At 39.9% G+C, this 16,425-nt stretch overlaps 1 protein-coding gene across 3 annotated transcripts in view; it reads left to right on the top strand.

The window, feature by feature from the left end:
* Window positions 1–16,425, top strand: part of SCAPER (S-phase cyclin A associated protein in the ER) — a 136,549-nt gene that overhangs the window by 78,391 nt on the left and 41,733 nt on the right. For all 3 annotated transcript variants that reach the window (XM_059482023.1, XM_059482022.1, XM_059482024.1), the window contains exons 24-25: window positions 7,304–7,419; window positions 14,981–15,104. In XM_059482023.1, coding sequence (XP_059338006.1) covers window positions 7,304–7,419; window positions 14,981–15,104 — 240 coding nt within the window. The remainder of the gene's footprint in view (window positions 1–7,303; window positions 7,420–14,980; window positions 15,105–16,425) is intronic.

Genomic DNA, 16,425 nt, shown 5'->3' with positions numbered 1-16,425 from the left:
ATATTATGTAATTTTGCTTTCTATTTACCTGTTTGGGAACTTTTATTTTTGTGATTAATCAGAAAAAGTCAAATTAGCCTCAGCTAATGGAACCATCTGTGGAGATCCAGGAGCTCTCTTATTATTGTTCCTCTTATTAAAGCTCTGTTGTTGCTTTCCTCCTCTAATTGATGCACTTACTAGAGGCTCTGTTATTTATAAATAGACCAGACATGTATTTTTAATAAGCACAAGTGCTGCAATGCTCAGTGCTGTCTCTCAGGGTATCCATGAGAGTAATTCTTACTTTCCCAAGCAGTGCTGTGTGTTTTCTGTAATGCTGCTTGGCATGGCTGAAAGCAGATGAAAAGAGAGCATGGAATTCCCTGGTTTACCTTTACCTGTCTTTCCTTTATGGCTTTCACAATTATGATTGTGAGGGTCCTGTCCTCATCAACAGAAGTACAGCAGGGTGCCTCTCTGGGACTTCACTGCCAAACTGAAAAGCCACAGCAGAACTTGGAAAGAGATTGTGTAAATAAGGCTCATCCTGTTCAATTAGATCATTCAGTGAGTCAGTAAGGAGTCCTATTGAATTTGGTTTGATCTGACAATGTGGGCAGATGTTAGCAAGCAGAAAAATGAGTTAATTATATGATGGCATAGACAGAAATTAGGTTTATGTGCACAGGATGCTTAGTGTTTTCAGGACAGGCTTAAGAATAATTTTTTCAGTATTGATATTGTCCCTAGGCCTGAACAAATTTTGGGTTGCTTGTCAATGGTAGACTTTCAGAGAGGATAGTCCAAAATGCCTCTTCTTCTTTTATTTTTGGTACAGTTAAAAAGTAAGGTACGCCTCATTTTTTATATTGCATTTGGATGCTGTATCAAGTGCTTGCTTTTTCATCCTTTTGGTTCTTAGATATTTCTCTTGCTGTGTGCTAAATGCAGGCTCTGAAGTTGCAGCTGGCACAGCTGGGCTGTGGAGGTGACAAACCAGTGTCACCCAGATGGCTCAGCAGCCAGAGGCACCTCTGCATGGCTGTGAGGTGCCAGGGATCCTCTCTCCTGCCTGAGGACACACAGACACAGCAGCTGTCTTTCCCAAAGGCCCCAAAATCACCTTTCAGGCTCAGAATGTGCACCTGGCTGAGCAGGACAAGGTGGGATGGACTGTTTGTCAAGGCCTCCCTGCTGGGGCTTTAACCCATAAGCAGTGCAGGAGGAAGGAATGGATACAAATACAAGAGAGATACTCCTTGATGGGAATAATGCCTCCCTCCAATTCAAACAACACTCAGCCAGTTCTGGCTCATGTTTTACTCCTAAACTAGTTGTTCATTGATATTCAGTGGTTGAAATTTTATTGCAGGTGAATTCATTTATGTTTGAAAACCCATTTGAGGTTTACACCTGGAGTGGGGGATTATTTTAATACTAATTTCACTACAGAGAAGTGTTGCAGGGAGCAAAATTGCTTATTTTAATAGAGAAGACTCCTTTGGTGTACTCTCCAGGGATTTGCACTGTATAAAGTCTGGAGAACTACTCAAAGAGTGTAGGTTTTCTACAGTCAGAAATGTGTCCGTGGGTGTGTCTGTGCATGTAGATATACTTGTGAATTTATTTAAAGGGAGAGGAAAGGTGGGAATAAAAGGAGAAGCCAGCACAATATTCGGTTGTCTGGTTTGTTTTTCTAAGCAAGCTTTGAATTGCATTTCTTAGCCCCTGGCATTTTAGATAGAATCTTCAAACACTAGATAAAAGGAAAGAAAAAAATTCTTAAGATGGATTTTACTGTATTTTACTAATTAGTTATTATTTCTTCCATGAGTTTAAAATAGAGTTGCACAAGTGTGTTCTTTCAGAAATAGAAGTCAGCATGTTTCAAAGTATTTGGTTCCATTCAGAAATAATTTCTTCTGAAATACTTCAGTTCCTGAAGTCTGTTCAAACAGTCTCTCCAGATCAGCTTCTGATTTGGACATTCTGCAGGACCAGCAGAAAACCTTCTTTGGGTTAATGAAGGAAAAATAATTTTTCTAAATTTCCTTTTTAGTCTTCATGAAAATATTTATTTTGGAGGTTTGCCTTTGAGAGAGGGTCTGCACCAGAGTATTTCAGTTAGTTCAAAATATTTCAGATAGTCAAAATGGGCTAAAGTCACATAGAGCAGAGATAGCAAAGCTGGCATTAAATCATTTCAGCTGTTGAAGCTCAGCATTATTTCTGATTCTGCTCTACTTATTAACTAATAATAATACTTTAACAGGAGAAATGTATGGAAGGGAGTACTTTGGTCCAGGACATTGGATTTCACCCAATAACTCTTGCACCAAATTAATAAATTATGATTTAACTGGGATCATATTTTTCTAGAAGATAATCAGGTTTGATTTAAAAACTTTAAATGATTGAGAGTCGACTATATATGCTAAGTATATTATGTTCATCATTAATTGCTCCTGGCATTAAAAACCCCCATTTTATTCTCACCTGAATTCATTCAGTTTCAGCTTCCAAATATTGGTTGTTCCTGTGTATTATCAGACATCTTCCCATTCAGGTCCTTCCACAATGTTACCCCAGCATTTTTTTACTTTCCCCAGCATAAACCAAGTGGCACTTGTATTGTGCTTCTGGTGAGACAGATTTCCTGACCTGTGCTGCTCCACAAGTGCTGTGGTTTGCCAGTGCCCTGTGCAGGGCAGGCTTTGCTCTCCCTTCTCTCCTGGAATATTGAACACACAACCCAAAAGCTGTTGCAAAACAGTGCTGGCTTTATTTCCCTGTGTTACTTAGTGTTACCCACTGCCTTGTATAAATGGAGCAGCATTTTCCCCCCAGTTTGGTTTCATTTCTGAAGCACACAGTTCACATGGTGTGACTGCTTTAATGAGTGCAACAAAAGCCAGCCAAGTACCAGCACAGGCCAGTTGGCCTTTTCTTGTGTTTCTTTGTTGGATAGGATGGGGCATATGTGTAAATCGCTCTTTTTGAGCTGTGTGTATTTTTCTGTACCAAATGTCAGATAATGAGATGAAAACTTTATATTGAACTTTCTATTTAGTCTACTCATTTTCGAATTTGCCAAACATACTTGTGTCCTCGGGTAAGTGGTGCTTCCAAGGGTGCCACAGATGCCAAACCCTGATAAAATCTAGCCTATCTTGTTAATGAACACACAAACAGTTGTTCCCCATCTGCTGCCTCTGTCTGAAAGGTTAGGAAGCCCTTCCTTCTTGATCACAAAGGACATAATTATTGTCTGTAGAGGAGTCAAGTACAAAGACAGTCCATCCAGTCTGACCGCTACTACACTGCAGGCCACCAAAGATTAACAGCTGCTTCTCCTTTGATTAGGTTAGGTAATAACAGTTACTTTAGTTAATAATTGGATGGATTCCCAGGCCATGTAATTCAGGTTTAGGCTGTCATTTTTTGCTGGCATGTAGCTGAGCTGTATTATTGGAACAGAGCCTGTAATCCTATTAGTCAGTTGTCACTCAAGCCATAGGAAAGAAGGCAAATTCAGATCCATTAAGGTGTTGTAACAGGTAGGTAAATAAGTCAGCCATGCTTGCCCACTGTGCAGGGAGCTGTCTTGATTGTTTGTCCTTTTTTAAGGATTAATCTTACATTTTTAAGTATGTTTAATTCATAATTAATCCACAAAATGGTTACATGGTTTGTCTAATTTATCACAGTTTCTGTTTACTGTGCCACATGCATTAGTGTACACACACTTCCCACTAAGTTACTTGATTCATGCACTGTTCTGCCTAAATTAGTGACTGTGGGCTTCAAATGACAAGTTTATAATGGTCCAGAGATTAAATACATGCTTCCTGTCACATCAGCTGAGTTGGCTTTTCTCCTGTGCAAACATGACCACTGCAGTTCCCAACGATGGACTTGGGAGGGATAAGGAAAACAGGCTCTTTTCATGGCCTGGGTTTGAGTGCTGTGTCTGCTGCTCTCAGGAGTTGCATCTCTGTTTTTATTTTCCTAATGTTTAAGAAACATCTAGGTACCCTCCCAAGGTTTTTCTGCCTCCTCATCTCTGTTAAAAAATGCAGAGATGAGAGTAATAATCATTTTTGCCTACTTGTTCATTTGTCTCTGCTCTCCTGTGTCACCAGGTGACTTCAGAGCACAGAAATCCTATTGTGTTTAAAAATCAAATTGCTTATGTTATTTGAATAGTTGTGTATTTCTGAAAATACATGTAGCAAATCAAATTTTTACACACTTTAAAAACAATTTATAAAAACATGTTTGTATATTTTCTCTTGTTCAAGGAACATGAATCACACAGTATCAATTGCAGAATAACCCTCCAATCTAAGTGTGCAGCTACTCAAAGAACTGTGAAATTATGAAAGAGGTTTCCTAAACAGAAGAGCTAAATCATTTGGGAGGCCAAGTTAGAAGTTTGGAGGCTCCTTTCAAGCAGCAAAAACATGCAATATTGGTTTATGCTCTTTTCAAATAGGGATTTAAAATTTATTCCCTGTAGGATCTATCAGTTTCCATACTCAAATGATGCCTAATCTGCTGAGCAGTTGTACAGACCTCTGTGAGCACAGGTAACAAATACAGCACTCATGGATCTAACCCAGTTTTGCTGCTGGTTGTATCTTCCTTTTACTGAAACTTCTCCCTCTCTTCCATGCACATCATTAGGAATTTATTTCCATTCATAAGCATCAAAATGCTAATGAATTTTTATGAGTAATCTAGAAAGAAAGAGGAGGGATAGGACATGTAGCTAAATCATATCAAATCAGAAGAAATTGCAGACTCCCTTTCTGCTTGGTAGAAAACTGTAGTAGTAGCACATGTTTTTCAAAGGCAAATTAGTATTTTGACAAGTAGATTTTTATTTTAGTAAAGTATTAGACAAAAGTGAACCAGGCACTCTGAAAAAAGTCTGTCTATAAAACAAGTGATGCTCCAGGTTGAAATGGAAGGAGAACCCATAGGAAATGAAACAGCTTCAAAAGATTTATATATTTTTAGAATAGAGATGTGAAAACCTCTCCTCAGAATAGGGAGACGTTGTTGCTTCTTTCAGAGTGGCTCTAGTGACTGATCTGGGATAGGGGCAAGTTCCTTTCTGGACACTTCATTACTGGGTACTTTTGGAGAAAAGAAGAGTTCTGGAAAAAAGAATGACAGGTAAGAAAAGTTCACATGAAAAAATAGAAAAAGTTTAGCATTAAAGAGAACATGGAGTTGAGAAACAAGCAGATTAGGAAAAGGAAGCAGGGTACGAGTTCAAGAATGGAGCAGTTGCTGAGGGGACAAACAAAATGAATGCAATAAATTGGATATAACTCAGAGTAATGGGATGAAATAGAGAAAGGGCATATTTGGTCTGAATGACAGGAAAGACTTCTTGCCTCAAGAGCTAATAGGTTGTGGCATAATATCCCATGAGAAATAGGGAAAGTGAGAAGTGGCAAGTGCTGGGCACATTTGGAGCTGGAGGAGCAGTGACAGATAAATGAGCAGTGTCAGAGCCCTCGCTGCTGTGCTGCACAGCCCCCTCTGAGCTCTCTGTGTGCTCTGCCCTGCCCTGCCAGGCTCTGCCCATCCCAGGGAAAGGCACTGTGCACACAGCAGCATCTCTGACACCTGGGGGGGCAGCTGAAGGGAGCAGGGAGGGTTAGAAAGCCCTGGGCTGTGTCTGGGGCTGTGAGCCCTGGGGGAGCAGGGCAGGAGGAGGTCTGGGAGCTGTGGCTGTAGGCCAAGGTGCTCACATGAAGTCCATAAGGATGATTTATGGCAGGACTGGTCCTTTGCTGTTTGGGTCTTTTCTTTATGGCTCTACCAGGAGTTAGTGGAAAGTGTTATTGGGAGCCAAGGGAGCTTAAGGAGGCAGGGGCTTGGGATTTTTTTAGATGGGAGGAAAAGGAAGCAGAGGAAGAATATATGAGTGAAACTCAAAAATAACTCTGCAGTTAAGGCACACTTATTGGGCTCACTGGGCTAAAATTAACTGCTAGAAATTTTACTTATCAACTAGCCAGTAGGAAATCACTGGTTGATTTTCTTAGCTGCTTGGTGAGTTGGCACACAGATTTCCACTCATTGGAGGCCAGGTATTCCTTGGAAGATAAATCTTTTGGTTGTTTAAAAATCTAAACGCAGTTCATATTAATTGTGGAAAAATGCTTCCCTTTTGAATATCTGCCTTCTGTGAATAGCTTTTCTGTAGCTTGTAAATTAAATACAATGTAGCTGTTTGCTTGACAGAAACTTAATGGAGAGAAAGTTACATGATTTAAATAAAAAGTAAGATGTACTTCTGTGTGCAGTGTCTGATCTCATAGGGAAAAATGTTGCCCATCTAAATCATATTAGAGCTCTTTAATTATTTTTGTAGTTGTTCAAATAAATATTTTATTGTCAGAGTTATTAGGGTTTTTTAACAGACTGTTAGGCAGTCTGTTACAGTAGAATACATTCTTTATAGACTAGTAATAATCGTGTTCATAGAGGATTTCCCATTTTTTCCCTGTATGTGAAGTGCTTGCAACGCTGGCGGAAAAAAGAAGAAATTATTTCTTATTAACTAGTATATCATCATCTGACAAAATCAGAATGATCAAATACAAACTGCCAAAAAACTACAAAATTAGCAGCTTAGAAGTAGAGAATAAGAAGATTTTACTTGCTTTATTGTAAACAGAGGACACTAAACCAATTTTGTAGGAAAGGACAAGAGTATAAGTTCTAAAATACTGGATCTGCTGCAGCAAAACCCCAGTCATTTGCAAACTGTGACAATAACGATAGGATGGGAATTAAGTGCAAAATTCTGGTATGTGCAAGTTCCAAGTGGATACCTCGGAAAAGGGATCTGCCTAAGCTATTTTATGCATTTTCATAAACCAAGCCTGGAGGTTGTCTTCTGTTGAAAAAGTTTGTAAAAAGGAGGAATTACCCATCTGGAAATTGTCTGTATTTTTAAAATCATACAAAGCAGCATAGCTCCAAAGGTAATGGCAACAGATAAAGGTGAACTTTATTAAAGTCCCTGTAATTCAATGTCATTACAGAAAATATGGTATTGAAGTGTATTACCTGTGTAGTGCTGGGTATGTATATGTGATAATTGAGAACATAACACCTGAGAGTTTCAATTCCTGCTCTACGTGGGCAGTGAAATGCTCTTTTTCAAAAGTGTCCAACATGTTAAATGAATGTATTAAGGACTTTCTACTCTGGCAGAATCCACAAGTGTCAGATGTACCCTTTATGTAAACATTTCTTTAATTTCTGTTGGTTCTCTTCTATGTTTGTGTTTCTCCAGAACGCAGCAGATAAAATTGCATTCCGGGCTGCAGGAGGACTGACTGCTCTGGAAAATGTTCTTCAGATGGTGACTTCTCCCACCAACCTGAATGCAGCTGCCAGGGTTCCCTTTAAGTGAGTTTGATGGGTCTTTCACCTGCACTTAGAATCACTGGAATATTCATTTCATATCTGCTGCTTCACTGCTTCTTCTTCTCCTAGTCCTGGGTGGGACTTTAGAGCAAAAAACTGTGCTGTTCTATGTGCCATGGAAGGGGAAAGACATTTCCACTCAGCCACTGGTTTACTAACTTGGTGGTTTTAGTTTGAGCTGTGATATATTTGAACAGCAGCTAATTGTGTAAAAAGAGAAAAGACAAAACTGTGTTTTAACAGAGGAGGAGATCCATATCTTTTGAAGTTAGTCTGCAGAGATCTCTAGTGGGAAGCAGGGGAATTTTTTAAAGGGTTGTAATTCACAGGAATCTGTCTGCTTTCAAAATTAAATAGTTGCAAGATACTGCTAGCTGAAAGGGCGTCTACAAACAGGTAAATCAAAATTCTTGTGGATTAGAGAAATTCCTCTTTACAGAACAGAAGAATGGAAGGCTTTAAATGCCTAATCCCTAAAAAAGAAGGTGGTGACTATACAGAATTCCTGCAAAGCCTGGTACCTCAAAAGCATGCTCTTTTCCCTAATCTCTAACTGTAGGTTTTATACAGTCAAGAGCACATAGGTGCTTTCAGAGCACAGCTGGGCATGGTCTTAGTGCAAACCCATAATATCCTGGTGTGTACCATTGTCATAGTTTGTAGATATTTTGTAATATTGGTGTAATTGTAATTTAGGCACTGCTGTAATGTAGTGTGAGAGTTTGGATGAAAACTGGCTGATAATGCATTATGGGACATACATAAGTGTGAAGTGCTAGGAAAGACCACTAAGGAAAAAACATTTTTAGATATCTTGACTTTGCACTTCTAAGAGAATAAATAAAATCCCTGCCTTTGCAGTCGTGCCAAATGCACTTGCTGCAGGTCCAGCCAGCTCCTCTGGTGTGCAATCCTGAGCTGGGCCTGTGGGGAGCAGCTCATGGACAGCCCTGGATCTTCTTCATCTTCAGAGTCTCTAATTTTGAGTGATCTCATCAGTGTGGGATAAACTTCACTAGGGACAGGATTGCACTATATGCCCCCATAAAGCCTAGTTTAAATTGAGTTTAAATTCTTAGAATGTGCACAACCCATACATCTTTGATTTTTGTTCTTTCCTTTTAAGAATAGTCTTGTTTTGGTAACCTTTGTTGAGAAGGTTTGAGAACATTGTGTTTACATTGCTGAAAACATTGTGTTTGAAGTTTGTGAGGCATTTTGAGGATGTACTTTTGTGCTGATAAATAAAGCCCCATGTCAGCCACATTTGTGTAACAGAAATCACATCCCAGCAGTCGATGAGAGGTTCTCCTTTCTCTAACAGTCACTATCTCACAGCCCTTTCAGACCAGTGATCACTCAGATTCCTGAGCCTGTTCATGACTGAATTATAAAAATAATTTTTGCATCTTTGAAAAATTCTCTAAACATTGTTTTATTAAGACAGATTTTCCACTAGCTGTATTTCCGAAGGAAGTACAGGGGCAGAAAAGAGATTCATATAAACTGTTCTGACAGCATTGTGTGTTAAAAACATCTTCTGAAGAGCTTTGCTCCACTCCTGAAATACAGCATTTCATTCAACTTCACAGCAAATTGCAGTTTCCAGTTTGTAAGCACCTGAAAGTATGGCAGTTGGGAAGTTATCCATCAGCTTGCACGTCATTTGACACAGGATCCTGCTCTCTAAAGCAAACTGCTCTTGCAGGCTTGGTCTGTGAGAGTCTGGCTTAGGGAGTCTGGAGTCAGCTGGAAGTGGCCCAAGGATCTTGGTCTTGCTGCCTGGGATGCAGAGGCTCCTCTCTTGGTATTTCTGTGGCCTTTTTGGTGGGGAAGAATGTTCTGTGCAATCTGCACCTCAACTGTTGAAAGCAACAATAGTTCCAGAGGGTGAGACTTGCTATGAGCAGTTTGAACCAGGCACAAACCATTTTCACAGGTATTGCTAGGGTCTCACTGAAAGGATTGAAGAAATTTTTCGCATACAGAGTGTTCAAGGGAGGTTCAGAACAAAGGGCAATCACCGAATATGTTTAATTCTTTAAACGAGGAAGAAAATTCAGATCACATTTCTCATTTAATGTTGAAACAAGTTTGAAGTTACTTTTCTTTCTTTTGTGCAAATGTCATTTACATCCTGATTTCTTGAACTTTGAATCTAGTGAAGGAGCAGTTTTCTCTAGCAATTTTCTCTGTTTAAAGACAAAGCAAAGCCCTGTGGAGGGAAGTTGAATGAAGATCTTCCATGAATTGCCCTCCAGTCTTCCCCCAGCCAAATATGCTTTGCTAAAGGACACTGCTGTACTTCAGATTGTTTGTGGGTTCTTGCAATGTTTAACCATTTGTACTCATCTTAAATTGAGAATTCGTCTGTTGCTTTGTGATGAGGATAAGCTATTTACAAGTAGGTGAGGAGATTACATGGGCTATTATCTACATCTCTCTTTCCCCAAAATCCTGGCTGTATGGTGCAGCTCAGAACTTTAATCCCATGTCTACAAGATAAAGCTTTATTATCAGAAGATTTAACAATATGCCTGTTGTTTTGTACCACTGTCCAGCTCAGTAGTCAGAGCAGCAGGATGGGAAATGCTGTGAGGAGGACATGACATTTATGAGACAGATGATACATTTGGTGTTGGGGCAATTTTCCTCCCCTTCAAATAAATCACTGGAAAAGGGAAAGAGAAAACAGTGGGTTATAGTAAGTTTTGTTTTTGGTGTTAACATAAAGATTAATGTCCAGCCATATTATTTCTCAAAGCAGCATTTTGTAGTGTTCCAGGATTTGTCCACTTCTCCACAAAACAAGACACAGTCAGCAGAATTTGTAAGGATTTTGGAGCCCTATGATATTCTTCTTGTACAGAAAAGCAAATGGGAGCTGCACAGCAGAACAATTGAATGCCTTCAGATGAGGAGCAGGAGATGAGTCTCCTCCCCTGGGTTGCCTTGCAATGTGCAGCTCATTTACCATGACATGTTGGTAACAAACCTGCTAACAAATGAGGCTTGTAGGGTTTGTTTAATTAGCATTTGGGAAATGCTTTGACTTCCTTGAGTGATGAGTATTTTAAAAGAGAAATTGGCAGTAATTGTGTAAGGAACAAGGTTGGACCTTTACAAGTTAAGATGGGATTGAAGTCAAGTTTAATATATCTTCTGTTTTCATACACTTTCTTGCATCATATATTTAAAGCAAATATTATCAGGGTAAAAAAGCTCAAACCATAATTACATACATAAAAAGAAGAAATTAGTGTCCTCATAATATTTTGGATAGCATTGATACGAATGACATTTTTCACTAAGAACTATTTTAAGCTAAGAGCTGGTTTTGTATCTTGTTCTGTGTAATTTTTACTTGTGTTTAGGAACATACACTTTTTAAGCTGTGGTGTTGCTGTTCATGAAGTTTTATTGTTGTTTCAGTCCATATTTTTACCTTGATGGTTCCTTACCCATTCCACTCTACAGTCATTCTTTGCACCATTTTCAGTAATATTTCACTTCCCAATTCATTGCAACTCAGCAGGTAACTTCCAATAAAGATCCCCTTCCCCATCAGACTGCTGCATAACATTCAAACTGGTTAAAAATGAGCAGTTTTCTACTGAATTAACACATCCTGAATTTGATAGTGTTTTTAGTGTTGTATTATTGCACTGTCAAACTGAGCTTTTAGGGTTATTCATTGATAATCAAAATATGTTCATTTGTAACATCAGAAGTTGTAAGAATAAGGAAGAGCTTTACACTTTAAACAGGTAAATTGTTGTATGTTGATGATGCCCTGGGTTTTGTAAAGCATAAGTTGAGTTCTTGCCTCTGTATCCTGATGCACTATCATGGATTAGTTTTCCATGATTGCATGTTGTTAATGCCTCAGTATTTTTAATATAAGTTTGTCAACTTGTTTATATCAGGCAAATTGAGGAAATGAAGATGAGCTAACATTAAAAAATAATCACGTGCAGATATATAAACTGTTGAGATCTAAATTTATTAAAATGAATCCTCCTCTCCTCCTCCTTCATATTCATGTAAAATAAACATAACATACAGATGCGTATTTTTTTCTAGTTTAAAGACAGATTTCTTTTTTGGCTCCAAGCTTGTGTACCATAAGGAGGTTTTTATAATTGGATTTACTCTGGAGGAAAGCTTTGCATCTGAGGGCAGCCTGGCCGTGGGCTGGAGTGAACGTGCAGGGGCCAGAGCTGAAAGCTGATTTGTGGCTGTGATACAAAGTTTAGAGCAATAGCCGTAATCAATAACCACCTGCTTTGCAGAGCCTCCTGCTCCAGCCCTTCAGCTGCCTCTGGCATCTCTGGAGATAACACCTTTGCAATTCAGAGCAGTTATTTTCCTCCAGAAGGGATGAAGAGGGTGGAAAGTGCATTGGGTTTTCCATGCCAGCCAGTTGAAGGTGTGGGTGAATAAAGTTGTGGCTCTGCCGTTCGCAGCCCCTCGCTTGTCTCGGCGGCCTTGTGCAGAAATGGTGACAGTTGACAGCTGTTGTTCTCTTAATAAGATTAAAGTAAAGAAATTAGTTGTGCTGTCTCTAATCTGCCATTTAACACTGCCAACCACCTGGGGACACTTCTGTGTGACACTCGTGGTGCTGGATTGCAGTCAGGCCGTGGAGCCGCGGCAGAGCTGAGCGCGCTGTGATCAGAATGTGTTCAGACGAGCTGCTGGTAGCAAGCCTATGGTATCAGTTAAGGGAACCCTCTTTATTGCTGTGAAAAATTCATTTGACATCCATTTGCTTCCAGCACCTTTTCAAAGGCATTATCAGAGTCTCTGGAAGCAGCAGTACTCTTTGTGACGTGAGGGTCACTTGGGAAATAAGAAAGCGTGATGCATTCGTACAGTGGAACTTGGTCTTTAGATGAAGTGAGAAGTTTTTGTGTTTTCAAGTGTAAAATAAATTATCCTCTTAGGAATTAGGAATCCCATATATCAAAAAGCATTTATTGCAGTGAATTAACTAAATCACCTCAGAACTCTGAAATGCTGTCAGAATTAACCTACAAGTTCATATTTGACACTTTGGATGAATTATAATGTTTATATTTAAATAGAATTGATCTTTGTTTTAGAATAGCTGATAAAATGACAGAAGCTGATTTAAAGCATCTTCTCAACAGAAAATAGATACTACCAATGTAGTTTCTTCTCTCCCCCTCTAAACATACCTACACAAGGGAATAATCTTAATGAAAGATAGAAGGAGGTGCCTAATGAAAATATTTTTCAGCAGTACTGAGAGAAGGGGAACTAAATCCCTTTATATGTCAGGAGAGGAAGAGAGAATAGTGTTGCAGACAGATTTGTGAAAATGCATATGAAGCGTCCTGCTTCAATTATCTCTAGGTGTTATCCTTGTATGGTAAAAATTAGGTGAAATAGATGAAAATTAACCTGCCTTTGGTCAATAAGTCCTTATTTAATATTGTTTTCACGTCATGTAAGCTGCAGATTGAAATTGATTTAATTAGGCAGTAAAATTAATTGCCAGTACAGTTAGATTAATATAACTAGTAATATGATGATTGTCAGAAAAGGAGGGAAAGTATAAATGTTCATTCACTTATTTTCTAAATTCTCCAGCTGAAGAGAATACAATCCAGCCATACAAATTAAAGAATTTTACTCCACTTTTTCTGGCCTCTGAGCATTTCCAGCTTTCCTTTGCTTGAGAAATACAATGTATGTGAGAGGTTTCCAGTTCAGCTCTGGGGAGCCAGGCTGAAGGACCAGATGCCACAGCAATGAGCCCAGCATCAGCAAAGCCACAGTCCTTATTGTGTAAATCATTTTGTTGTTCCAAAAAGTGTTTTAGGAGAAAGATAAAGCCTAAAACTCAGCTCCAAAAGTATTCTGAATTAGTCTGCAGCTTGTTCTGTTAAATACCAGCTTTGATGGTTTCAGTGCAGTAACTTGGTGTTTGTTGCAGCCCCACTTTTGTATGACCTTTCAGCAGTGCTCATAATTTATTTTCTCCTTTGAAGCTTATTTGAACTTAGTCACATTTTTTCATATGTTGAGAAAAACTCAACAAAGTGAAAGTTCTTTTTATTTTGGTTTACTTTAGAGAAACAGTTTGAGTGTCTAGCCATCTGTATTTATATTGGATGTATTCATGATGCATTTGTGTTGTGTGTGTGTTTGTGAAGTAACAGTGATGGCTTTTGTGATAAGCAGAGCTCAAGAAACAAACTTTTTGTTTACTCTGAAATAGGGTTCTCTTTGGTAAGATTAATCTTCTCTGTGAGAATATTCTCTAGGACTGGTCCCAGCTTCCCTGCAGGGCCTGTTTTGAGGAGAACACTTTGATTTGGAGCAAATGGAAGTCACTGCCCATGGTGCAGAGAGCAGTTGTGCATGTGCTTGTTTTGTGTTGTTCCCCTTGCAAAGCTGTGCCCTCTCCCCCAGCCACAGGTGGGGCTCCCCAGTGCTGCTGGAGCTGCGCAGCAGCACTGCAGGCTCTGAGGGACAGTGGAGCTGCACAGCAGCACTGCAGGCTCTGAGGGGACAATGGAGCTGCACAGCAGCACTGCAGGCTCTGAGGGACAGTGGAGCTGCACAGCAGCACTGCAGGCTCTGAGGGACAGTGGAGCTGCACAGCAGCACTGCAGGCTCTGAGGGACAATGGAGCTGCACAGCAGCACTGCAGGCTCTGAGGGACAGTGGAGCTGCACAGCAGCACTGCAGGCTCTGAGGGGACAATGGAGCTGCACAGCAGCACTGCAGGCTCTGAGGGGACAATGGAGTTGCACAGCAGCACTGCAGGCTCTGAGGGACAGTGGAGCTGCGCAGCAGCACTGCAGGCTCTGAGGGGACAATGGAGCTGCACAGCAGCACTGCAGGCTCTGAGGAGGGGACAGTGGAGCTGCACATCAGCACTGCAGGCTGTGAGGAGAGGGGAAATAGAGCTGCACAGCAGCACTGCAGGCTTTGAGGAGGGGACAGTGGAGCTGCACAGCAGCACTGCAGGCTCTGGGGGGACAATGGAGCTGCACAGCAGCACTGCAGGCTCTGAGGAGGGGACAGTGGAGCTGCACAGCAGCACTGCAGGCTCTGAGGAGAGGGGTCAATGTGACCCCAGAGCACCTGGGCCAGCACCTGGTGGCTTTTCCAGCTCCCTGGGCATCCCTGTCCCTTGTGCTGAGCCCAGGCCCTGCTGAGCTGGGAGCTGCTGTCAGGTACTTCCCGCAGGGCTTGAGGTCAGTGTGTTCTGTAGCTGTAAGCCACACAGAGAGAAAGGTTACCTATCCAGGTGTGAAATTGGCTGATATTCTGTGTCAGTTCTGGTCAGAGTTTTGGTTACAGGAGATTGCAGTACCTATAGAGTGTGTGGCTTCTGATAAGTATGGCTTTACTGTTTTAAAGTTATTGAATTGATTTCATTTAAGGTATTATTTGAAGAAAATAAGTGTGAATTCCTGCAAGCTTATTTTTTGATGCTGCCATTTATTTGGTTTTAATTTACTTAAGTAAGTAAAATTCTAATTTTTCTTCCCTTCTGACTTTTTAGGTCACTGTGCAGTACAGTAAATGTTTACAGCCTAACCTGCAGCAACTGCATAGAAAACTGCACCTATGTTCTCTTTAGTAATAAGATCACTTTTCTGATGGACCTGTTGATACACCAGTTTACGGTAGGTAAATAACTTCTTTAATTTGTAAATTTTTGCATGCTTCACAAACATGTTAAAGTATTTAGAGTATAAGAACACCAGGAGGTAAAGAATAAAGGCTTGAAAGATTAAAATTCATTTGTTGTTTGTATTTGGTGGCTGTATCTACTGTACTCTGTAGAAATTGATGTATTTGCTTCTACTAATGACTTCTGCAAAAGCATGTGTACCAGGGGCCCTGTGAGTGGATATTCTATCTTTTTCTGAGGTTGTTTTCTTTAATTCACCCTATAGGAATATTTAGAGTATAGACCACAATGAGTTGTGACTGTGTGTTTGATTCTTACTTGTGTGTCACGAATCTTAAGTCAGGTCAATGCATTGCCAGAGTCTGATTTGCTGAAGTGCTTAAATAGGACTCTTTAGCAATGAAAGTTTTAATTTTCCAATGTTTCATTTAATTTGAAATGTCATTAAATATTTTATTTGAAAACTCATTTTTAATTCATAGTGACCTGCTCATCATAAGATATTTAGTCCTGGTTTTTTACTTATAAATTGTGTGTATGTGTTTTCATGAGCCAAGCAGTTTGTTAATTGAAAAATTATGTACATACTTTGAATAATTTAAGCCACGCTGTTAGAATCAACAAGCCATAGGGCTGTTGATGAACACTTGGAAAGGATGGTCCGAGGTCTGTGGCACAAAGCAGAGTGCGGGCTGTGCACTCTGCCGTGGGGTGTCAGGTGTCACTGGAAGGGGCGGGGCAGTGGGAATAGTTGGGAATAACCCCCCAGGATGGATTTCCAGGGCCCAGACAGCACTCTGGAGATTAAGTTTAAAAAAAAAATTGAACAAATTTGAAGTTATAAAATTATGAGAGATGAGTCAGAATCAAGAGTTCAAGTTGACAATCAAGAATAAGGCTTGGGAGTCCTGTGACAATTTACCTCCTCTGCCTCAGCCTGTAGAGGAAGCTGTAAGACCAGCTGCTCCTTCTAAAGCCTCCTATTTTTCTCCTTTTACACAGAGTAAAGCAAAGAAAATATCAATAGTGAGAGTAATAAAAATGAGAGCAGAAAACACCACCCACTTTTACTGAGGGAACCACGTCAGGAATTGTTAAGTTTGTTAATGCTCCCCTTTAACCAGGAGATGTAAAGAAAAAATTTAAAAAGTTGAATGATGGGCAAGAGAAAAGATTAGAGAAAGAAAGAGAGCTTGAGAAGTTAGATGAGAAAGGATTAAGAGAAAAAAGGAGAGTGCAAAAATTGTTAAAAGGAGCACAAAAAGTTTATGTGAGAAAAAATAAAGAAACCAAGTTAATTAAAGAAGTTAATT

The sequence above is a fragment of the Ammospiza nelsoni genome, chromosome 14 (genome assembly GCF_027579445.1).
Source record: "Ammospiza nelsoni isolate bAmmNel1 chromosome 14, bAmmNel1.pri, whole genome shotgun sequence".
Classification (NCBI taxonomy): Eukaryota; Metazoa; Chordata; class Aves; order Passeriformes; family Passerellidae; genus Ammospiza; species Ammospiza nelsoni.
The sequence above is the reverse complement of the archived record's forward strand: the minus strand, read 5'-3'. Positions and strand labels throughout refer to the sequence as shown.